Source organism: Centruroides sculpturatus, unplaced genomic scaffold, assembly GCF_000671375.1.
Source record: "Centruroides sculpturatus isolate CEXI.00-Female unplaced genomic scaffold, Cexi_2.0 scaffold1831, whole genome shotgun sequence".
Classification (NCBI taxonomy): Eukaryota; Metazoa; Arthropoda; class Arachnida; order Scorpiones; family Buthidae; genus Centruroides; species Centruroides sculpturatus.
This window is the reverse complement of record NW_019386021.1, coordinates 32,306-57,439: the sequence shown is the minus strand read 5'-3', so window position 1 is coordinate 57,439 and position 25,134 is coordinate 32,306. Positions and strand designations below refer to the sequence as shown.

Genomic DNA, 25,134 nt, shown 5'->3' with positions numbered 1-25,134 from the left:
ACATCTAGTTTAATAGTTACCAGTACTTTTCGCACAAAAAATGTGGGTGTAGTTATGATACCTTGTTTACAATTCACTATAATGAAAATGGGGTTCCATAATACCACCTTCTCCTCTATATATATATTTAAAAAATATAAAAGAATACTATATATATAAATCTATAGTATTTGAAAACAGAATAAATTGTGTTATTATGAGAAAAATTTATTATAGAAGATATAAGTTTAGTTAATGACATTAGACTCTATTTTTCTCTCTGTCATATAGGCCCTACATACATAAATCAGATAAACTGTATTCTAGTCATCGAAATTTTGAAAAATAATAACTGATGAACTGATAAAGCATACTGTATAACACATACAGGCTTATATATACGTTTCAAAATTGCAACTCTAAAACATCACATTCATGATCCTGCAGTTTGCTGCACATACATATAATTTAATTAATTTTACACACAAGTATAAATACACTCAAGCCAATTAAATCATTTTAATTTATAACAGTAAGAAAATTTATCAAATATTTCCTAAAATAACAATACATTTGCTTATGAGAAACACGAAAATAACATTTCAATAATTATATAATATATAAAATATATTAATGGAGTTTTATAAATCAATTGCTGTCGCGACAATGCGTCGATTCTCATATGAGATGTCACTGTTAAAGAATTGCGACATGATATAAAAAAATGTAATATATGTGTATATAGTTAAAATGGGATAATAGTATATTAAAATTTAAAATAATATATTTGTAAATACACGTTAATTTATCTTCGATAATTCAATCTAAATGTTAAGAATTTGAAATTTTATGACGTAAGTAGATCTATAACTGCTCTATAGAACGTTTAAATGAAGCACAGTGGTCAGGTGGCGCCTGACATGATGAACTTGAAACTGTATAGCAGTTGCTCATTCGATCACCATGCACCGACTGAGTGTCAACGTTTTGCTCTTCTTGCTCTTATCTCGACAGCATCTTGCAACAGAAACCATAGAAAGGTAAAAATTATATAACTAATAATATAATAATATTATAAAAATCATTATTGCATCGCGAATAATTTAAAAAAAAAAAAACATTATAAAACTTTGAAAATATAACCGTTTTATATACAAAAAATATAAATATTATTTTAACATTTTTATATAATAAAATAAGTTTATAAGGCTAATATTTTCAAGAATATTTTTCTTAAATTATCAAACTATAGTTTTAAAAGACGAAATTAATTTACATCTACTTAAACGCATTTTTAAATTTTTTTTTTTAATTCATATGTTAATGAGTGCATATGAATTTGACGTTTTAATATGAGCTATTGAAGTTTCATAACAGGCAATATATGAAGAAAATTGTAATTTATAAGAAATATATTCGAAAAATTACATTCCATTAACTCTGCTCTTATCCGTTAGACAAAGAGCCGATAGTAATAGTGGTACAAGTATCATACCTTTATCTTACATTCAATAAAAGTAACTTTTGCACGCTGAAACTTCAGTATTTAAGAAGACTTTTCTAATAAATAAATTTATATTTAATTAATATTTTTACAGGATTTAATTTTGTAAATATTGCAATATAACTCCTTAACTTTCTACGTAAATATATAAAAAAGGGACGAAATTATCTATGATTATTTGTACATCTCTATATAGTTTATATGAAATTACAGTCTATACAATATAATAAATAAATAAAAAATTAAGCTATATTCATTTATATAAATAAAGAGCTAAAAGTTTGATATATTTTCATATAGGCTATTATTTAATTATAAATTTATTTTATAACTGAAATATCGTCATTAGTAATTACTGTATAGCTATATATATATTAAGTTATAGAATATGAAAATAATATGAAGTGCTTAATTATAATTTAACTTATATTTTATACTTTAAATATAACATTTATTGATCACTAACCTTTTTTAAAATTAAAATTTACGAATAATATATCAACTAATTCTTTTATATGTGTTTTTTCCTTATTCCTGGATAAATCATTCATCACTGGCATCGTGGAGATTAGTCAATCATTGAAAGTTTGACAGAAAACTTACATTATTCGGGTGTGGTGCACGTCACGTGACTTCCGACTCTGTGTTAGAGAAATCGCATTTTTTATCAATAACCTTTATTTTCTAATGTGTAAAACATACTACACATTAAAATGTAATTCTTTAAATTTTATTTTAACCGTAAAAATATTCAATACTGTTTGACATTTATCGGTTATTAATTAATTAAAATTTCGAGTGTGATTGATTTTCACGAAGTTTTGGCTTCAATTCAAAACAAACTCTTTCGAATGATCGATTTTCTAAAACTTTGATAAATTTTCTGACATAAATGTTATAAAATTTCGATTTTCAAATTTAATAATTGTTAAAATAAAAATTTGTAATTCAATCAGCTTACATTACTTGAAATATTTTTTAATTACCGAATTTTTATATCAATAATTGAATATTTTTAAAGCTAAAAAAACAAAAATTATTTCTTTAAATTTATTAATTTAAAATACTTGAATATGAACTGCATTGTTAGTTAAAACGTTATTTAATTAATTTATTATTTGAAATAACAAATTAGCTTTTCTGTCTGTCCATCACGCTCTAAATAATTCAATAAAACTTGCTTAATCGCGATTTTCAGTGAATATTAATCGCATTTATGCATTTAAAGGAATTTAGAATTTATTGTTAAAAAATTCAGAATTTTTTAAAATAAACTGCTATTATTTTAAAATAAAAATGGTGTCCATTTTAAATAAATAGAGCTCAAAAATCGAGGAAATTTATTTAAAATAGTCGAAATGGTAAAATAAATTTAAATATTTTTATTATTAACTTATTTATGCTCGTTTGCTAACAACAAAATTTAATTAAGAAGCGTATGCGTCGTCAGTCAATGTTAATTAATTATTTATTTTTAAATATAGTGGCAATTCTGTCAGTCCATCACGCTCTACGTTTCTATAACTATTAACAGAGAAACAGAATTGAAGTATTATATAAGAAAATTTAGAATTTTTTGTGAAAATTCTAAATTTTTGCTAGTAAAAATTAAGAAAAGTGATATTTGCATTATAAAAGTTTAAAGGAAAATTATAAAACGAGTTAAATTATTTATTAAATTAATTAACACTGTATATTATACGATATCGAATAATAAATTTTATAATAAATAATCGAAGAATAATTGAATATATCAAGAAATGATGGCAATTGTGACCTTAAGCCAGTAATGAGAATGACACTCAATTAGAACAACTTAATTTAATGTGAATGTATTACGCCCAGTTAATTATTCTTCCTTTAACATGCACATACTAATCACAGTTTACAGATTTAAAATAATTAAGAATAGCCGCTATTCGAATAATTTCCTATGTTAGATTGTCGATAATTAGCTTAGTTTGACAGTTTAAAATAAGCTGTCGTTACTCGAGATAGATTTTTGTATGTAACATTTGTAAAATTTCATTTACTGTATTTTCTTAATCTTGCAATCATTTAAAACATTGTTTTCTCGCTTTTATACAAACAGTTAAATTCATATAATTGTTTAACTTACGATTTATCTAAGCTGTAAGGATAATATATTTCATTTTTATGCTAAGTTCGAAATTTGTAATGTGTAAGGATAAGCTGCACCACTTCGGAATAGCACTTTCTGACATTTATTAGAGGATAAAAATTTCCCATTTCTAAGATAAGATCTTTTAGGATAATTATGTTTTGTAGCATTTATTAATGGATATATTAATAAATGCTACAAAATTATATATAAAGCCTTATTCATATGATAAAATTTTTCTTAGGATTTTATAAGACGTTACAATATTTATTTATTAAAGAATTTATTTCTCAATTGCAATATGTCAAGTAGGTCACTATCTACCTATTGGGAAACAAAAATTTAAGCAAATACTTACGATTTTTCGAAGAAGAAACTTGGGGTGCGCCTTATTGAAAATTTTTTTCGCATCATATTTGGCATTATTAATAGATTTGATATTGTTTAGCATAACGTTATTTTTATGTCTTCCTATAAAAGTATTGTAAACGAAGGCTTGAAAAAACGTCGTACGAAACAATATCAACGCTTGAAAGTGGAATAATTTCAAAAAATATGAATATTTAATTAAAACACGTGTTTATACTTGTTTGCATGTTAAACATTAGAAGGTAGGTCTTATGTACTGTACGTGCATATTTTTCTGTAAATGCTATGATGTTGAAATTGCAATTTAAACACAATTTGGGTCCAAGTAATTCAAATTAATGTATTTTGATCAAACATATTTTATATGCATTTTTAGAAACGCGTATAAAATATGCATTTAAGACTTACTGTAGATTTGACCATTTTCGAGATAAATAAGTTCTTTATAACTTATTTGAATGATTGCAAGTGTTATATATATACTAGCAAATAAGCCCGGCGTTGCTCGGGCAAAAAGTAATGACAGCTAAGGTTAAGGTTATTTACATTATAGCCAATCATACCCGTTTTCACAGAATGCAAGAATTAGTCCCCTTGTTTCTAGACTAATTACAGAACTTTTAGATGGGTCAAAAAATATGTTCGATTTCCCGCAAAAACGCAAAAAACGCATCTGCGCCTTTTAATCTTGCACGCCGGTTTCTCTTAACACTTCCATTGTTAACACTTTCCCCGCTGGGGGAATCACGAAAAATCCCTTCTTAGTGTACGCACCCTATTAAAACGCAATCAAAATCGCAAAAATCCGCATCTAAAATAGTACAATAGAAGCCGAGTTCTTCAAGGTAAGCCTTAATCCTGTCTCTCTCCCCCACGGGGGGAATATTGAAAAATTCCTTCTTAGTGTGCGTTCTGGTGACGTACCCTAACTGTGTACCAAATTTCAACTTTCAACTTCTAACCGTTTGGGCTCTACGCTTATTATTATTACTAACCCATCTCGATTATATATATAGATGTTAGGCTCAAAGACCGAAATCGCTCATTGTGTCTGTACAACGCGTTGTGGTCGTTTTTTTTCGCTCAATGAGCGATTTCGGTGTTTGAGCCTAACATATACAGGGTGTATCAGAATGACGTTTTAAAAATTTGGGGGATTGTAGAAGTTGAAATTTTGAACGTTTTGATATATATATATTTTTTCAAATGATCTATTTGTGCAATAAATCCTTTATGCACATACATATACAGTTCACGTCAGAAATTACGTATGAGAGCGCAAAATTCAAATGTTTTAAATTTGAACCGTTTAACACCGCATTCAAATTAGGCTAAGATTTTGTGTTAACACGCATTATTGCGTGTTAAAGAAAAACCATTCATGCATCTCTATCATAGCGTTCACATGATGATGTATGCTGACGACAAGGGGCATTAGCTGAGCGTTACATGTATTAACACTCAGATCAAACCGTTGAGATTTTCGTAAGCCGTCAAAAGCAGTTTACCAGTCGCTCTTGATTTTTATGTTTTTTATAGGTAACGAAATTCACCAAATATTGAACTATAAGTACTCATTAGATGTAACCAATCTTTTCTCTTATGTTGTACTAATATTGCAACAGTCGCAATCAAAATCTCATTCTCTTCATTAGGTTCTGTTGAATGTAATATCCATTTCCTGAAACAAACAGCTTACCATAAAAGAAAAATACATTTAACTATGCACCCAAGAATGGCACATGGAATCTGATAACAAATATACTAATGTAACGCATCAATGTGAGCAGTGTTTTCAAATCTGCTCACACTTGTATTAACAAAAACACTGCTCACGCTTTTGTATTAACACGTGCTATGGTACGTGTTAATATAAAAGTGTATTCTAAATTTGGCATAATTCTCATTCTTTTAGTTTCCAAACGATCGTGTCTGGCGTTGCCTGAAAGTCTCTCATTTTCTTAAAATTATTAAAATACAGTCGACCCTCTATAACGCGGTAGATACGTTCCACTTTACAAGAATTTCGCGTTGTAGGAATCCTTAAATACATGAGCCAATCACAGCCCGGCACGTGTGCAGTTTACGGACTACGGCTCTTTGAAAGGTTTTCTTCCATAAAATTAATCGATTCTAGACTAATTTGACTCAACATTTCCAAAACACGTATAATTTTTTGGGAATAATCCGTATAAACTATGCTATAAACAAAAAATTGTAGTATTACTTACCGAGTGTGCACCGTTCGACGACGCCATTGCTTAAGCTTGTTTTCGTCGCGGAGTAGCGCACCAAACAGCGGGCGCGTTTTCTGTTAAGTTATTTTTTTGCGAAAAATTCGTTGAACTTTGGAGACATCATTAATAGAAATAATTTTTATGACCGTTGAATAAGAAATGTTTTTTCACAAGAAATGTATAAAATTACAGTACTGTGTTAGACTTACAGTACCTAATTTAGGCCTGTATACTGTACAGACGATAGTAAACTCAACTTACTCGCCTAAACTCTCCGTAGCGTGTAAGTAGTTCGGCTGCTTGTCCACTATTGGTCGAGATTCGACCAATCCTACACGAGTCGGCGATGACGTTTTACCGCATTTTACGAGTCTCTTTTAGCGTCTTTATACGAATACGGTCGCAATTTTTTCGCCGCGATATATGAATCTGCATTATGTGAAGGGGATCTACTGTACTCTGAATCAATTGGATTAAAGTTATTTATTACTCGTAATTTAATATTTTTAAATTTAAATCTTTCAAAAAAAAAATTGTGTAAATAGAGAGGTTGCGGCCGACGTTTTCATCGGGAAAACGTGTACGTCAGACGTTCAGCGCCGCATTCCTGTAAGCCTAGAAGTTTAACAATGGAGTTTGGAACGTCGAGCATGATTCCACTGACGTTCCAAACGCCATTGTCAAACTTCTAGGCTTACAGGAATGCGGCGCTGAACGTCTGACGTAGACGTTTTCCCGATAAAAACGTCGGCCGCAACCTCGCTATTTAAAACGGATGAAAAAATTATTTATTGTAACATATGCCACAAATCGCTTACTGTTAAAAAACGGTTCATACGTCTTAGCATTTTGAAATGACACTTATATCAATGCAACATGAAGTATCAAAACAATTCAAATTGAGCATTTGATCACAGCTAAGTTCTAGTTACCTGAAACTAAGTTCTATTTCATATCAGTTGAAAACGAAACATTACTCCGATACTAAATCTATACTTAGTAAATAATAAGAGCGTTTACTCGTTTCTCATCATTTGTACAGAGCTATAAACAAAACTATACTTGCTACCTTAGATCAGTGTCATAACTACATGACAAAGAAAAATAGGTTAACCCAGTCATCCTCAAAAATCTTGCAAGAAATAAATTGTATGTATAGAAATAAATCCTGATAATTATAAAATCCAAGTTTTGCTTTATACAGATAAACATGGGAATCATCCAGCCTCAATAGAATTTGATATTCGAGATATATTTATTTTCTCTTAAAAAAAGAATCAAAGTAGGGATATGTCTTTTATTTGGGTTAATATATTTTGCTTAGAGTCTATAATTCATTTATAGAATAGACACTGCCAATTATACTCAAATATATTTGGGTATATTTGGCAATTTCTACTCTCTAAGTAGATTATGGTTCGCCAGTTGGAAAATATGAAACAAACAAACTGTAATTCATTTTTTTATGACTAATTGATTGCTTTTGTTAAAGAACATAATGAAATTAATTGTAAAATTGGCGATTTATAATTCGTATTTTAGGAAAACTTCATTTTATTTTGGTTTCGTAATCTTTTGTGTATTAAACGAGTGTTGTTTGTAACCTTGAAACTTTCCACTTAAATACTAATTAACTGTATACATTTATTGTCTTCGGTATTGCTTAACGAATTTAATTAAACTAAAATAATGTCTCTTAGAGCAAAAGTATCTAATTACACATATTCAATTTGGTTTTTCTATTCATTTTTTTTCCTTTTTGCTTTCATTTTCAATGTGTAAAACCGATCTTTTAAAGGGAGGAAAAAGTAAGTGAAAAATGTTTTTACTGGAAAAATGTCTACTGGAAAAAAATTGTTAAAAACAAATTAATTTGAATTTTGAAATTCTATTCTTGTTTCTATGCTATGATCTTAATTATTTAATGTTAATTTTATTGATTATTTCTATAAATAACACACTTTACGATTGGTTATAACTTTTTATTAAATCTTGAAAAGTGGTTAAAATTGTCACATAATTTATGAATTCACAGCTGTTATGTGCTATTTCTTTTACACGAAATGCCACCATTTAACTCGCTTGCTTTACTACCTAGTGTCAAATATTAATGTTCCAAAAAATAAAAAAATAAAAAATAAAAAATGGATGAAAGGGGCGGTAAATAAAACATACTGAAAAGTATTTGTATAATCAATTACGTTTGAATATAACTAATAAGTAATACTTGGAAATTTCAACAAACAGCACTTTCACGTATACAATTTCTAACAGTAACTTGCTCATTTTGGCGCCGGTCTTTTAGCATTTGCCAGAACTATCCTATAGCCAGTCCTCCCCTAGTTAGAATTGTCACATAATATAATGATTGATCATGATATTAATAATATAGCATTTCTTTACGCCAGCTACATTAATTGGTAATTGACAACTTTTAATTTAAATGCTCGTGTTATTTCTAACCAATGGCTTGAAATTATTTCATTAAATCAATTGATCATTATATCACTAATATTAAAATAAACATTAGATTAACTTATCATTTTGTTGGAAATGATAATATTCAATTAGCTTAGCAATTGGTTAGTTTATTACTTCATTAATCCAGCCTCCAAGAGCACAGTTTACGGTGGCCACGTGAATATGATAAATAGATATCGATTCTAAAGGGACAATGATTTGCCTATTACGTGTTTATTGCCACTGACGTTTGTGACAAAAGGAATTCTAAGAGGCTTCAAACTTTTACACTTTTGCAGTCGTATTTCACAGAATGTGTGTATGCGTTTATTCATAATTCGTCTTTAAACAGCAAGAGTCACTAGTCATATTTCACAGAATCTGTGCACGTGTAACTTTGGCAAGTCACATATCACAGTCATCATCTCACTTTCTGTGAAGTGACAAGTAGATGCGTGCACCTACGATCACAGGATCCCGGTCATGTGATATTCACACTCGGACTGCATGATACTTCGTCCAGGGTGGTCTCCGGATTGTTAAGAAATGAGAATATCGATTATAAACTCATTTCAAATATTTTTATATTATCACAAATTAAAAACAGCAAATTAACATTTTTTGATATGTACTTTTTAACTTATATTTTTCGTATATTTTACTTGTGGTGTACCACAGTTCTGGAAGTACCTAGGCGTGCCTTGTGTGAGAATTTCATTAGTTTAAAGCAGTGCAGAGCATTGCTTTAAACCAATGAAATTCTTATGCATCTCACCCAACCCAATTCCATTTTCACCACATCACTTTTCATTTTATCTTTAAAATATCTTAATTAGCCAAAATTGTAATGTATTACTTATAATTGGTCAATAAATATTTATAAAACTAAATCATCAATACGATTAGTTAATAGTTTTACTTTTTAACTATATATTAAAAATTTATATATAATATAATATAATATAACATATTATATAACATAAATACTGTACGTTTTATATATAAATAATATATAGTATATATTTTATCTAGTAGTAAATAAATTGTATGAAATAAGTTATATATATTTTTTAATTTATAAAAAATATATAACTTATTTTATACAATGTTTACTTTCTAACTCAAAAATAAAATAATTGTTTGCCAGGGAACCTTTATCAAAAGAAAGAAACGAAGCTAATAAAATTCGAGAAGAGTGGTTTCAAATTATACAAAAACCAAGGTTAAAGTATAATGTTTATTAAATGCGGCTAAATGGATAAATTGAGTCAACAAATAATAAAGATAGGATTACTTTGTGGAAGTAATCCTTTCTTCAAAGGAAAGAATTGAATAAAGAATCTTTGATGGCTGCAGCAGGAAAGTAAACATCTAACACGATTATCTTCGCTCTAAAAAGCTTTATAAATTATGTAATTTACTCAATCTTTAAAATCCAATGTTTTTCTTCTATATAAAGATATTTTTTAATATTTATTTATTCAAACACTCTTTTTAGTGCTTTATTATCAAATGATTTATTAATATTGGATGATTTGTTGAGAGATTATGATAGAAGAATCACTCCAAATCATAAGCAGAGTAAGTTGTTTTGATTCTTTATAATAATAATAATGTTTTAATATTTTTATTTAAAAATTTTTGTTTATTATTGACACACGATAATGTTTAATTAGAATTGGCACGTGACTTTTTTTTATTGTAAATAGTGTAATTTAACTCGTCTAGTGATTGGTCGGTATTGACACATGATAGAGAATGATTGAAATTGACACGTGACATTGATTGGTCAGAGCTGATATGTATTATTTTCCTTATTGAAAATAACATTATTTAACTCGTTCAGGGATTGACCGGAATTGACAAAGTGATAGTAATTGGTGAGAACCTTGTCATTTTATTGGAAGTAACACAGTTCAACTCGTTTTATGATTAGTCAGCGAACGATCGAAACTAACACATGCCATTTTCTGTATTGGAAATAACATGATTCAAGTCACTTAATGATTAGTTGAAATTGACACGTGATAGCAAAGGGTTGGCTGAATATATGACAGTGCTTAATCGAGATTAATACGTCACGTTTTCTTTATTGGAAACAGACTTAACAGGCTTTATAATTGGTCAAAAAAGAAACGTGATAAAGCGATAATAAAAATATTTTGTTCTTCAAATTTAAATAAAAAAGAAAAAAAAATTATTAATAAATTCATAAATTCATTCTGTAGGCCTATTAAAGAAGATACTATTTATTGATTTTGTAAAACTTATATGTTTAAAATAGGATATTAATTCTTTCATTAATCGCCACTTCATAAATTTATTTCATGTTCATAAATTTATTACATGAAGTTTGAAAATACTGAAAAATAATAAATATAATTTTTAAATTCTTGTATTAAATGTATTATTTGCATATTTTAAAGATTTTATAATATTTAAATTTTCTTTTAAATCTATATTGACTTTAAATAAGATGAATTGATTCTAATCACTTACATTATAGATTTTTATCAATATTTAAAAATTTTTAGTATTTGAATTATATAATGCTTATTAATTATAAGCCAGATTAAATTATACTGTATTTTTTACATTTGTAAAAAAGTTTAATAGCGTTTCTTCTAACATTGTTTAAATTATGCATATGTAAACGCAAACAAACAATAAATACACACACACACACAATTAAATATATTAAAAAAATTAATTTATAAAATTTATAAATTATTTTAAGATTTTTTTCTTCTTCTTCTTTCCCTTAGCATAGCTTTAAATTTAATAAATTTGAGAGGAAATAATTTATAATTTCTATTTTACTTTACCTTTTCAAACATACAGTATGTAAAAATTTGTTTAACATTTTGTCGTTTTTGGCTTTAAAAACTATTTTAAATGACTAATTATAAATCATAATTTTAAAAGACTTTTCTTTAACTAAAGAAATGTTTTTTAAATTGTTTAAATTAGCCATCAATTTGAAAATTTATAGAAAGTTTTTAAGATATATTTTTAATAAATTTACACTAAAAGTAACTAAAATATAAAGCATAAAAATCAATTTCTCGACTAAAAATATCAGATATTAATCAAGAAATAAGAGAACGTTATTTATTAACTTTTAATATCTGCTATATTTAATTAGTAGATTATATTATAATTCAAATAGCGATATTTAATCCTTTATATGCAAAACAATAGCTTTACTCGCCTATTGATTTTCTGTATCAACATCTAATGGATGCTTTTCTAAAATTATAATTTACATCTATATTAAAATCACAGTTTACAGTTTATAAAAAAAAAGAAAGAAAGAAAAGAAATTAGCATTGTGTAGTGGAAAAATGACACTCTTTATTAACTGTTCTGACATCTCAAACAGGAAAACAAGTGCATTTAAAAATTAATTCCTCGTTGAAGTAAATATAAAAGTTTATTTTTTTTTCAAATTTTGAGTTGTAAAATGTTTAAAACGAATTTCAAAAACTACATTATCTGGCTTTTTAGAACGACTCGTTAATGTATTCTAGTCCTATATTAAAGCTGTAGAATGACATTTTATTGCGGTTGAATGTGTTCGTTTGATACAACTACAAAATCCGATTAACGTTAAGCCTGTCAGAAACATAAATTCAATTTATCTTTTCGTCAATTCTCTATTTTCTTTTTTTGTTCTTTATTCTTGTTTTAATGTAATTTCGATCGTTTCTGTAACACAAACCTAAATTCTTTCTTTTACTTTAATTGAAACTTTCTAAAATTAATTTATTGCTTTTCATGTTTGGAAATATTCCAAATAATAAAATTAATATTTATTATACGAAATTAATAATTTAAATGCTTCCCCCCTCCTAATAGCATTACCGACAGTTGTTAAATGCGAATTATATTTAAGAAGTTTTGGAGCTGTGAATCCGGCAACAATGGTAAGAAAGTTAATTAAATATATATACATATATATTAGATAATTAAACGCGCACACGTATAATTATCATAAGTTTAAACTGTATTTATTTATTTATTAAGTAAGGATCCTGAATTATACAATTGATAAATTATTAAATAAATATTCCCTATAATTAATTGAGCTGCAATTTGAAAAAATTGTAGACTCATAAATTTCCACTGTCATCCGCCCGTCTATCTGTCTATCTGTTTTTCCTTAATCTTGAGAATGGAGTTAGTTAGATAGATGAATGCCGATACCATACATAGAAAGCTTAGAAGCAGGATTAACTATATATAAACTTCCAGTTTGCACCGAAAGTTATGTTATTTTAATTCAAAAATTTTCTCCTGAAAGGAGTTAGACAGATGATCGGCATGACTCTGTTGTTAAAGGAAAAGTATGATGTACAGTACAGTACAGGGTCAAGCCACTACTAATTTGAGGTGAAGAGCATATATTTTAAATTAAATTAATTAAAAATATGATTAAAAATTGCAAACCGGCATTATGACGATGTCACAATAAATAATTGTTCGTTAAGGTTAAGTTTTAATTTAAATAATAATAATAATAATATATAAAATAAAATTCTTCGTTATCAGTTGTGTGATATTTAAAATATAACACTTAATTAATTAATTTTAAACGTAAAGAGAAAGAGGGAGAAATGATAAATGATTGATATCCATTATAAAGAAACTTGCAACGTTCGATCAAATCTGGCTGAATACTTTTCTCTATAACTAATTAGCCATTATTAATCGTGATGGACAATAGCTGACTTTGTCTTCCATCAGCTACACCATTGCTATCAAAGATTTAATGAATGTGCATGCTGTGAATGGCTATGCAATTTGCTAACCCGATATTCCTGCACTTGACTATTGATATGTTCCAATGTTGTAATCTCCTAGAGGCAATTTTATAAATTAATAGAATTCCAAGTCTTTGTTCGTTAGCTTTCTAACCATTCCTGAGTAATTATGAGACATTTGGATTTATAAATGACTTAATAAGAAGAATATAATTATGATATTTGTTAAAAGAGTAAAGCTGCTTTAGACAAATGAGATGTTATCATTTTTAATAAGAATTTTTACTTTTATATCCGAAATATTTCGTTAGAATATTTCAATTTTATGAATTTTATATAATGACTTGGTATATAATTAATTTTATTAAAACATTTCATACATTATTTTAATAATTTAATATATTCAATGCATGTTTATGAATTAAATCTTTNTCAGTGCATTATCGATGTAATCTGAATATAAATTATTTATAAATATGTATGTCAAGTTATATTTTTATTATGACGCAAAATATATTTAAGAGTTTATGACCACTGTGCTGGGTGAGACGTTGTTGAAACAAAAAAAGTTATGCATTCCATCACGTACATAAACAGTGTCGTAATTCGCCAAGTGCAAATCAGCAAATTCGTAAATTTTTGTTTATTTTGAACAATCCGGATAATCGAAAATCCGGATAATGGAAATCCGGATAATGGAGGTTCTACTGTAATTTAAATCTGATATACGAGTGTATATCGGTATTTTTCTACCATTTATGATTGAGATTGAATGTAAACGACGAGAGTGCAGTACTGATCTTTAAGGGTCACAGGTATATATAAATTAATTGTTTTATACTATTTATTTACCATACATTAAAATGTAGATAGGATAACGGTCTTCTTTCTAAAGTTGATTAGAATCAAGCATGGCAATCTTGGTAATCTCAGACACAGCTTTACAGTGTCCAGAACTGCCTCAGTTCATTTAAGGGTATATTTAGGGTATATGTTAGGGTATATTTATTCATTTTTTCTCATAATAGTCTATAATTTTAGATTTCCATGGTCAGAATTTGATCATTGATTATGTATACCTAAAATTATAGTGTTTTAATATTTGAAGTTATGGGCGTCACTAGGGTGAGACGAGAATGGGCACCAGCCAATTCCTAAATAATTCATTCGAACCCATTCATCCACTATAAAATAATTCCTGTGCGTTACATACAACATAAAAAAATCTACTGAAGAGTTTTGGATTGCAAAAATTTAGCAAAACCATTAATGCGTAATCGAAACAAAGATATTGATGCTGAAAATCTGTGTAAAAGCAATATCCAAAGACTTCTAAGGTCTGTGCCTATATCAGCAGTAAGTTACTTCTCTTCATACTACAACAAACATTTCTGAATAATGTGCCTAATGTTTCCGCTGTTATACGGATCCTTCTCACACTTCCAATATCAGTAGCAAATGGTGAGCCTAGTTTCTCAAGCTTAAACTTATAAAAACTTACATATGAATTTCGCACTACAGTGTTGGAAAAAAAATTAGTTTAGGCTACTTGGTAATTACTGTATGTACAGTACGTACATCGGAATTTTGATGTGCTTGAAACTGAAACTTTACGTTATGAGACGTTTTGACAGTGTTTTTAGCTTGTTTCTCTGTCTGACTGTAAACAAAATATGGTAAATAATGAGTTGGTTACGCCAAGTAACCTTAAATAATATATAGGCTATACTTTAAATGCTGTGTTGTCAATAGAAGAGCCCTTTAATTCAAAATGATTTGTGTTCTAAAATATTTTCTTTGTATTTGCAAAAGATAATAAAATATTCATTATTACTTATTGAAATTTAAAACAAGTAAAACGGAAAAACCGTATTTGGGACAAGACTATGTCTCGGAGACTCACTACTAAGCGATGTATTTTCGATGAAATTAACCTATCCAATTTCGAAATTTCTCTCCGTTGCGTGTCGGCCCGGGTTCAATTTTTGTCGATGCGTAACGAAAATTTCCCGTTTTTGAAAAAAAAAATCTTGGCTATTGTATCATCCGAAATTATTTATTTTTTATTTTGCACAAACAATATACAGTTTAATCCGATTATAACGTCATCGGATGTAACGACAACTCTAATATAACGTCAAATTTTTATCGGTCCCACGATTTTACTATACTAGATAATGTTAAAAAACCTACTTGTAACGACATAAAACCCTGTTTTAATGCATTATTTGAGGCACTCCCAAATTTACAAAATTAGATTACAAATTTTATTTAACAAAGAAAATACTACGTGTTCAGTCCTAGGGTCAGAGTTCACTTCCTAGAACGACTGTGGGTGGTACTCTCACCACCTGACTTCGGTTTGCCTGTTTGTAGAGAGAGTCTTCATTTTGTATTTTATTTTGACTCGGTTCTCGATCCCCCGAGTACCTACAAGTCTGGTTTTTTTGATGCGCGCATGATTTGGGCACCTAATACTCTGTGCCAAATTGCAATTCCTGACATGTACTCCTTCATACCTCTAAGCTGGTAACACAGCAGGCAGTACGATTTTATAAACAAGACATAGTCTTGTCAATAAGTTTAGATGTTTTGTACTTTTTATTTGTTCTACAAAACACTGTTCATAAAATCGAAATTGATTATTTTTGGGGGATTAAGAAGCTCGCTTTGCCTAGGAAACAAAATACTCTGCCGCTGGACATACTTGTAAATATAGTAAATTTCATGTAGAATTTGTTTATTTTACTTTTACTTCGTATTGTCATTAAAAATTACTAATCTCTAGAAATTGCATGTAACATATAATTACTAGAGATTACATGGTATAATAATGTAACTTGTAATTATAAAATTTAGTGTTATAATTACATGTTCCATTGCTCTTTTTGCTTATAAGATTCATTCTTAGGAAGAATTGTTATTCATATTTACATTAAATACGCTATTGAATAAATATAAGACTAAATCATTTAAAATATTGTGTATATAATCTATTGGGTAAATAATTTTAATAAACGAATAATTTTTTTTTGTAATTTTTTATTTGTAGATGTTCGGATGTTTTCCAATTTCGATTACAATCATAAAAGTTTTAAACATAACTCTCCCAAAATTAATATTACAGGATTATGAAGTTGATTTATACCTTAGACAACGTTGGACGGACAGGAGAATGCAAAGCACTAATTTCAGTCGTCCACTCGATTTAAATGATCCCAACTTGATCCAAAGAGTATGGAGACCCGATGTATACTTTCCAAATGCTAAACATGGTGATTTTCAATATGTGACTGTGCCAAACGTTCTCGTTCGCATTTATCCTACTGGCGATATTCTTTACGTTTTGAGGTAAATTATCAATTAAATTAAATTAATTTTAAATAAAATGTTAATGTTTAATTTCTTAATAGATTAAAACTAACGTTCTCCTGCATGATGGATATGGGAAAATATCCTTTAGATTCTCAAGTTTGCACTATAGAACTTGCTTCATGTAAGTATCTATTTTAATTAAATTTAAATTGTGAAATAATAGTAAAAATTATAAAAATTGATTAAACTACTTATAAAAAATTATCAATATTATCTAAGGTTATCAAAAAATGTTGAAACGTTAAAGTAGTATACGGTAGCAACCATTAAACAGAATGAATATTGTTACATTTTCGTACATGATTAATATTTCACTGTGAATTGGCGACAAGAGATTTTTCTCTACTCAAATTAAAACCGGAAAAAAATAATGTATGATCGTTCTTTTATGTTTTTGTTAATTAATTTCCATTGTCTCTTCCTACTTTCGTCTTGGCTGTATACTTTCATTTAAAATAAAAGGAAATCTAATTCTTAATTTCAGTAATTTAATTATCTTGAGACAATAGTCTTGTAATTGATATGTTAATTTAAGTCACTCTGGAGGGTGGTGTATTCTACAAGAATTGTTTAAAGTATCATAGCTAGATACTTTATATTGAATATATTGTAACACAGAAGAATAAACCTCGTAATTAATAAAACTTTAAACGTGGATATTTAAATATTGATTATATAGGGGAGACCGGGGCAACTTCGTCATGCGGGGCAAGTTTGTCAAGCGCTTTTTTTTAAAAACAAATTAAAAGGAGACTTTGGTTATAGGTTAGGCAGTTGAGTTTTATTGGTGGCTTGTTGAGTGTAGTGTTTTTATTGTTCTCCAACAAGCGTAGTTGAATTATCAAGCAAATTTTCATTTTCGTTCAATTCCATATAATATTTTTTTTCCATTTATATTGAATTGGCAGGTTTTGTTATAATTCCATGATAACGAAAGTTACTTTTCCTGTTAGAAGGATGTAACTTCAACTTATTCACGTGGCCAGATCGTGGCTTGGCATTCTGTTCTCAGGGTTGTACTTAATGTTTCGAAATCATGACTAGCGGGGTAAGATCGGCAACATAAAGCCACATTAGAAGCAAAGGATAAAAATCAAACAGATGATAAATGAAAACATGTTTGCATTTGTTATTCATGTATATATGTCTTTGAACTTGCATTTCGTTGTAATAATATTAAATGGGTGTTGGATTTGTATTTCTTTGTTTTAATAGTGAATTCCAACTTATACATTGTTAATAACATAATTTTATATACGTGCCTATCTTGCCCCATTACTGTTGCCCCTATACCAGGGGCAACTTTAATAAAAATAATTAAAATAATTACAACTTTACAAAAAGAGAGAAGTTGCCGATCTTGCCCCTATACCCGGGGCAACTTCGTCAATTTCTCTCTTCTTGTAAAGTTGTAATTATTTTAATTATTTTTATTTCCAAACTGATTTTAACCAGTTCTATAGTAAGGTAACATTCCAATAGACAATATGCAAAGCTTTTTTTTCAGTTTACAGCAGTATTTATTACACAAAATTTAAGTAAAGCTTAACATGCCGATCTTGCCCCGGTCTCCCCTAATAATAAAGAACAATTTAAAGTTTGGAACAAAATTCAAATTTTGCGTCAATTATATAACATGTTTAATGATTCTTTTAAAGAAACTGTTAAAAATAAATCTTTGCATTACTTATAGTTTGTTTTATACCTATTAATTATTTATTGAAAAACTAGAATAAGTACAAAAAAATATGAAATTAATTCTAGAATATTTTGATGCTATTTTACTTAATTTTTATCATGCAAATGATTATTTGAAGTTGAATATCATCAGCTATTTCTCCCAATATTTATCCTGATTGAATGAATCTTCATAAAAATTAGCGACGTTTGATATATTACATTTATGCAGAGAACCGCCTATTGATAAACGTTTTTATTCGATTTTATCGCCGATGTAATATTTTAAAATTTAAATAAGTTAATATTAATAAATAAGACCTGCTATTTTATAGAATTTTAAATTTTATTATTTACAATATTTAAATATTTTATGCTCTGAAAGAAGAAATAATTTTATATTATTATTATAATAAATAATATTTTAAGTAATCTTGTTTATTTTATTTTTTTTATTTCTGTGGTTAATTAAAAAATAAATCATTATTAAGAACTGTGATGCTATATAATAATTTAACTTTATTAAAATAAATACCAATAAAGAAACAGAATAATTTGCATCAAGATATTGTCTCTCATTTCTTACCCATAAACTTACTGATCCATATTTTTAGTTAGTATTAAGAATAATTTCTAATAATTTCATGTAAATTTAACATTTTTTAATTATTTAAATAATTGTGTCTTATAAACAATCTTGACTTTATTTGTCACATTTTTATCTGCATCTTTTAGTTTCAAGAACAGTGAAAGAAGTTGAATTACAATGGTTGAGCGACAATGCCGTATCTATGTACGATGGATTGAAAATGGCACAATTTGAACTGAAGAGTATCAAACTTTCACGATGCAAAGAATCTTTTCACATAGGTTCATATATAATTTGTAATAAATTGAAAAAAAAAAACAAGAAAATCATTTTACATATTAAAATTTTGATGAATTATTATTCTTTTTTAGGAGAATATAGTTGTCTTCGTGCAGAACTGAATTTGAAACGGTCCGTTGGCTATCACGTAGTTCAAAGCTACCTTCCTTCAATTTTAATCGTTTTTATTTCGTGGGTATCATTTTGGTTAGATGTCGACGCTATCCCAGCTCGAATTACACTCGGAGTTACAACACTTCTGACTATATCTTCGGAGAGCACTGATCAACAAGCCAATCTAGCTCCTGTTTCCTATGTAAAGGCGCTTGACATATGGATGGGAATGTGCACTACTTTCGTCTTTGCTGCTCTTTTGGAATTCACATTTGTTAGTTATTTGGCACGAAAAAAACAATGGAAACACATATACGAGCGACAGATCAAAATTACTGAATCATTATTATCGGAGGTAAAATAGAAATCCTTTCTTTAAATTACAAATACTGCTAAAACTAAAATATAACTAATATAGGTCTATTTATATTGCATGCTATAAAATATAAAACTAAAAGAGAATGTATACATTTTTATATAATTTATAAAATATTCGATATATCCGATTATTATTATATTATTATTATTATTATTACATTAGGCCTATATATAAATCAGATCCGGATTCGTTATTGATAAACTATTTAAACAGTAAAAAGCAGGCTCGTGTTTAGGATTTTTAAAAAATGGTTAATAAATGTAGTACTGTAGTTTATTAATTTTTACAGTATGGATATATAGAGTAACACAATACAAAAGACTAAGAAGAAATTGAACGGATACAAATAAATATTATATACAAAATACAGTACTAATATTTTAATTTTTCCCAAATAAAAATGCAACCTCAAAGCTTCCCGTGTGCATGGTCTTGATAGAAAGTTCAGTATATTTAGAAATTCGCAATCAGATTAACGTTGTTATCTTCATTTTTTATTCGTTAATATTTTTTCCCTGCAGGGTTATTCACGAATATCATTTATCACGGGAATAAAAAACTGCGACATTTATGAACAATATTCGAACTCGATTCATTTTATAGAAACACTAGAAACACTACACTGTATGCTTTCAAATTGCTACTCGTTTCTACTTATAAATAATTGCAATATACCAATAATATTTGAGATATTATATTTTCATAAATCGACTTATTAAAAAATTATATTTTCAAATTAAGAATATTTAGAAATAAAAATTAAAACATTATATATAGGCTTAATTAAAAAATAAGCATTAGCAATGAATATATTTTTCATATTTAGAACATAGAGAAGTCTAAATGGCCATAGAATATACTTTATATATCTGGTGTAGTTGATAACTTCGTTACTTGAATATATCAATAATATACCTGTAAAAAAGTAGGTAATTCAAACTTTGTAGAATTGTTTGTTATTTAATATAGTAGTACTTCTTTTGGGAAATAGTAATATGAATACCTGGAAATATTCCAGAAATAGTAGTCAGAATAATTTAGAAAATTTTTTTGGATTTGAATGTCAAAACTAAATATGGTTAAAAATTTTGACAGAAGATAAAGAAAATAATTTATTTTTACTTAATTTTTATTCATTCAATAAGAATATTGGCAGTTGAACTTTTTCAATATCATTTTAAATTCTTTTTTTAAATCGTTGTTAAAGAAATACACATCACATATATAATCTGAAATTATCTTATGAAACTATTATAACTTTCATTACCATACCTTATTTAACAATAAAATATAGTAGTTTTCTATTATAGACAGACTTATTTCTATTTAACCCACAGTATTGGCTTCAGACTTTTTGGGGGGATTTTGGGATATTTTCTTATAAAAGATTTGTTTGGGGCTCATGTTGATGGGGGCCTCGGGAAATTGCCCTTTTTGCCTATAGGATAACGCGCCACTATCTTAACCATTGATTTCATTCATTTTTAACTATTTTTACTTCTGCATAAAAGTAAAATAAATTTTATTTTTAATTTTTATTAATGAACTATTTAATATTTTAAATTCTAATGCTATTCATTTCGAAAGCTGTCTTTTCATTTATATGTATGATAAATTTTAACAGATTTTTAATACAATAATATATTTTATTTTGCATAAATATACAAGTATAATTTTTGTATTATTAATTTATTTATATTTTTATAGAATTCTAACTGCAACAACTGCGAAAATTCGAACGAACCAATTAAACCGATGAGCAAGAAAATATTTCTTACAACAAGAACAATTGCAAAACGGATCGATAAAACAAGCAGAGTTGCTTTTCCTGTGTGCTTTTTATTTTTTAATGTCTTTTATTGGCCTTATTACTTAACATAATCATTGCTTTCAAAGAAAAAAATATATATACAGTATATAACATAATAACATAATACAATATGTATTTAGTTATAAGTTAGTTTGTTAATTTAATGTTATAATATGATTGAACGTAAATAAAATCTAATAAAACAGAAAAAATTCGTTACAGTCTTTAGTATTAACAACTTTTGATACAAAATGCAAAAATTTTAAGTTGAATTAGTAGAGGAGAAGGTGGTATTATGGAACCCCAATTATATTTTAGTGAATTGTAAACAAGGTATCGTAACTACACCCACATTTTTTGTGCGAAAAGTACTGGTAACTAGTAAACTAAATGTTCCTAATTGGATTTTTCGCTAGTGTAATTATAAGTATGGTTTTTGAAGGCTTTTGTACAAAAAGTCCGAAAGTAGGCTTAGAGAAAATCGGGTGGTAATATGGAACCTTACTGTATATTTTCAAAAAAATGCTTTAATGTAGCCAAAAACAAATAGGAAAGGACAAAAAATGTTAAATAATTACAAAATTATTTACTCCAATGTATTTTATCGCAAAAATGCTTTTATAATAGAAAAATATGACCTCCATCAACAATATATATTCCAGCAGCTCTTTTTCGATATTTTCAGACTTTCTACCTAGTGTCTTTTTCCCAAATTGCTCCGGACGAATGTCTGATTGCAAAGAGAGAGTTCGGAGGAGTTGAGTTCCATATTACTGTAAAAGCACCAAAGGGGTCCGTATTTCACGCATCGCCATCTCGAATTAACTTATGTCTGTCGAGACCAAAATTTAAAAAACGTGAACATCACACAGATTAATATGTACCCCTAAGTCTCTGGAACGGAATACATGCACCAGTGAACCTACAACTACACGATTTATATTTTAAAAATAATTAAATTCACTTAGCATTCAAAACTTGCGAATTTTGAAAAAAACAAATTTGCTGATTAAATACGGACAACCGTTTAACTGAAGTAAAACGGGTTTTCCCCTTGCTATGGATGTCTGCCTAGTTCAGTTCAGCCACATTCCGCTACAGTTCGCCTTTATTATCAGTTCGAAATGGGGTGGTTCCATAATACCCGCAGTGTTCCATAATACCACCTTTTCCTCTATATTTTATTTGTTGTCTTCGAATGTAAAAGTACAGGCCTATAGTGTAGACTTTTTCGTAAATATTCTACGCTAAAATACGGTAATAAAAAAATCTTAAAACAAGTAATTTTGTTGAATTATGATAAAAACCTATATTTAAAATACATGTGTATAAGTTTAAGGGGGATCGAGTTTTGTTGGACGTCCGAAGAGGGGAGGAGGTTACAGAAACTTGGACAAACCGGGACAAAAAGTAGGAGAAAGTAAAGGGAAAGTAAAAATTTCAAGAAAAATGCGGACGTCATTTATCGTCAGTCCCTAACAGAAAACTAAAGAATTTGCAGATGATTTGTTTTGCCCATATTCTACAAAACTGTACCACGGATGGACGATGCTTTGTGAGTCCGCATACCATATAGTAGTCATTCTTGTCTACAAAAAGTTAAGGCGTACCGAATATTTAGACTTTGGGTAAAGATATTTAAATAAATGAAACGAATATGCTTTAAATACAGTAAATATAAAGACGCTTATTGAAAAAAAACAATAATCGCATGATAAACAAGATTATGGATAAATAAAGGTAATAATCAGAGATCTTATGATTCATTACATACCAACGTTCCAATTCTTCGGGCACGTGTGCCATAAGTTCGCCACCCTAGTATACACGATTCTATAATTTACGGTAAAACATCTAAAAAATTCAAAATATTCTCACGAAGATTGCATCCTAGTATTAATACGTCGATAAAGCGCAATCACAGTTAATAATCGCGAGTGAATGTCTCCGAAACGATAGCTTTGCTAGCGAGATATTCAGGATGGCAAGCGTGTGTCACGGACACATCTGAACATCGATGTTTGGCTGGGTATATTCGGCGCTTTCTCCTGAGGTGACTGCGCTAAACACCAAACATCTCGCTAGCAAATGCCCCAAAAATCTCGCTTCCGTTACTCTCCAGTTGGGTGGCATTTAATCCCTCGCTGCAACGCAATGACAGTAAATAATCGCGAGCGAATGTCTCCGAAACGATAGCTTTGCTAGCGAGATATTCAGGATGGCAAGCGTGTGTCACGGACACATCTGAACATCGATGTTTGGCTGGGTATATTCGGCGCTTTCTCCTGAGGTGACTGCGCTAAACACCAAACATCTCGCTAGCAAATGCCCCAAAAATCTCGCTTCCGTTACTCTCCAGTTGGGTGGCATTTAATCCCTCGCTGCAACGCAATGACAGTAAATAATCGCGAGCGAATGTCTCCGAAACGATAGCTTTGCTAGCGAGATATTCAGGATGGCAAGCGTGTGTCACGGACACATCTGAACATCGATGTTTGGCTGGGTATATTCGGCGCTTTCTCCTGAGGTGACTGCGCTAAACACCAAACATCTCGCTAGCAAATGCCCCAAAAATCTCGCTTCCGTTACTCTCCAGTTGGGTGGCATTTAATCCCTCGCTGCAACGCAATGACAGTAAATAATCGCGAGCGAATGTCTCCGAAACGATAGCTTTGCTAGCGAGATATTCAGGATGGCAAGCGTGTGTCACGGACACATCTGAACATCGATGTTTGGCTGGGTATATTCGGCGCTTTCTCCTGAGGTGACTGCGCTAAACACCAAACATCTCGCTAGCAAATGCACCGAAATCTCGCTTTCGTTACTCTCCAGTTGGGTGACATTTAATACCTCGCTGCAACGCAATGACAGTAAATAATCGCGAGCGAATGTCTCCGAAACGATAGCTTTGCTAGCGAGATATTCAGGATGGCAAGCGTGTGTCACGGACACATCTGAACATTGATGTTTGGCTGGGTATATTCGGCGCTTTCTCCTGAGGTGACTGCGCTAAACACCAAACATCTCGCTAGCAAATGCACCGAAATCTCACCTGGATTAATTTTCGACTTGTGAATCGAATGTCATCAACAATGCAACACTAACAATTGAATTCAACAATATTATTCATTGTTGCGTTTCATTAAATTAAAAAAAAAATAAAAGTTTATATAACTCTTTATATTTGGATTAAAAATTATTTTTAATATTATTTTTAGAACATATTAATATGTAATGAATTTATATTTTAAGTTTATTGAATCAAATGAATGACCCCATTAACCTTGTTAGTAAGATGACATTTGTAATGCATTTAATTTTAATATAAATATTGGATTTAGAAAATTTAGTAATCTTACATTTTAAATACATTTGATGATCTTGGAAGATAATAGTAAATCGAAGATAATCACCACTCGTAAAGTTTGACCGTTCGCGGATCAGAATTTGTTGGACGGTCTAACGTTCAAGCGGATT

The 25,134-nt window shown here is 28.9% G+C and overlaps 1 protein-coding gene and 1 long non-coding RNA gene across 5 annotated transcripts; one reads left to right on the top strand and one right to left on the bottom strand.

Moving 5' to 3' along the window:
• Positions 1–523: 523 nt before the first annotated feature.
• LOC111613162 (glycine receptor subunit alphaZ1-like) lies at positions 524–22,016 on the top strand. 4 transcript variants are annotated; one of them, XM_023354487.1, is made up of 9 exons: positions 559–1,019; positions 9,819–10,083; positions 10,170–10,252; positions 12,530–12,597; positions 16,562–16,785; positions 16,848–16,930; positions 19,222–19,356; positions 19,447–19,823; positions 21,555–22,012. In XM_023354487.1, exons 4-9 carry the CDS (start codon positions 12,595–12,597, stop codon positions 21,726–21,728), a joined length of 996 nt encoding a protein of 331 aa, XP_023210255.1. In that variant the 5' UTR covers positions 559–1,019; positions 9,819–10,083; positions 10,170–10,252; positions 12,530–12,594; the 3' UTR covers positions 21,729–22,012. The 4 variants fall into 4 exon arrangements, with proteins under 4 accessions (XP_023210257.1, XP_023210254.1, XP_023210255.1 ...); XM_023354489.1 differs by lacking the exons at positions 9,819–10,083; positions 21,555–22,012 and having other exon boundaries at positions 524–1,019; positions 19,447–19,486; positions 19,567–19,779; XM_023354486.1 differs by lacking the exon at positions 9,819–10,083 and having other exon boundaries at positions 551–1,019; positions 21,555–22,016.
• On the bottom strand, positions 16,588–24,765 carry LOC111613164. Its single transcript, XR_002754728.1, has 3 exons — positions 24,710–24,765; positions 16,860–16,938; positions 16,588–16,771 (listed from the first exon to the last, which is right to left on the bottom strand). It is a non-coding gene; the product is annotated as an uncharacterized LOC111613164 (long non-coding RNA).
• Positions 24,766–25,134: the final 369 nt, after the last annotated feature.

Excerpts from the sequence above, each read along its gene's own strand:
- LOC111613162 (XM_023354486.1), top strand. The coding sequence starts at position 943 with ATGCACCGACTGAGTGTCAACGTTTTGCTCTTCTTGCTCTTATCTCGA. Across the intron at positions 16,786-16,847 it reads GATATTCTTTACGTTTTGAG|ATTAAAACTAACGTTCTCCT; the intron begins GTAAATTATCAA and ends ATTTCTTAATAG. Across the intron at positions 16,931-19,221 it reads CACTATAGAACTTGCTTCAT|TTTCAAGAACAGTGAAAGAA; the intron begins GTAAGTATCTAT and ends TGCATCTTTTAG.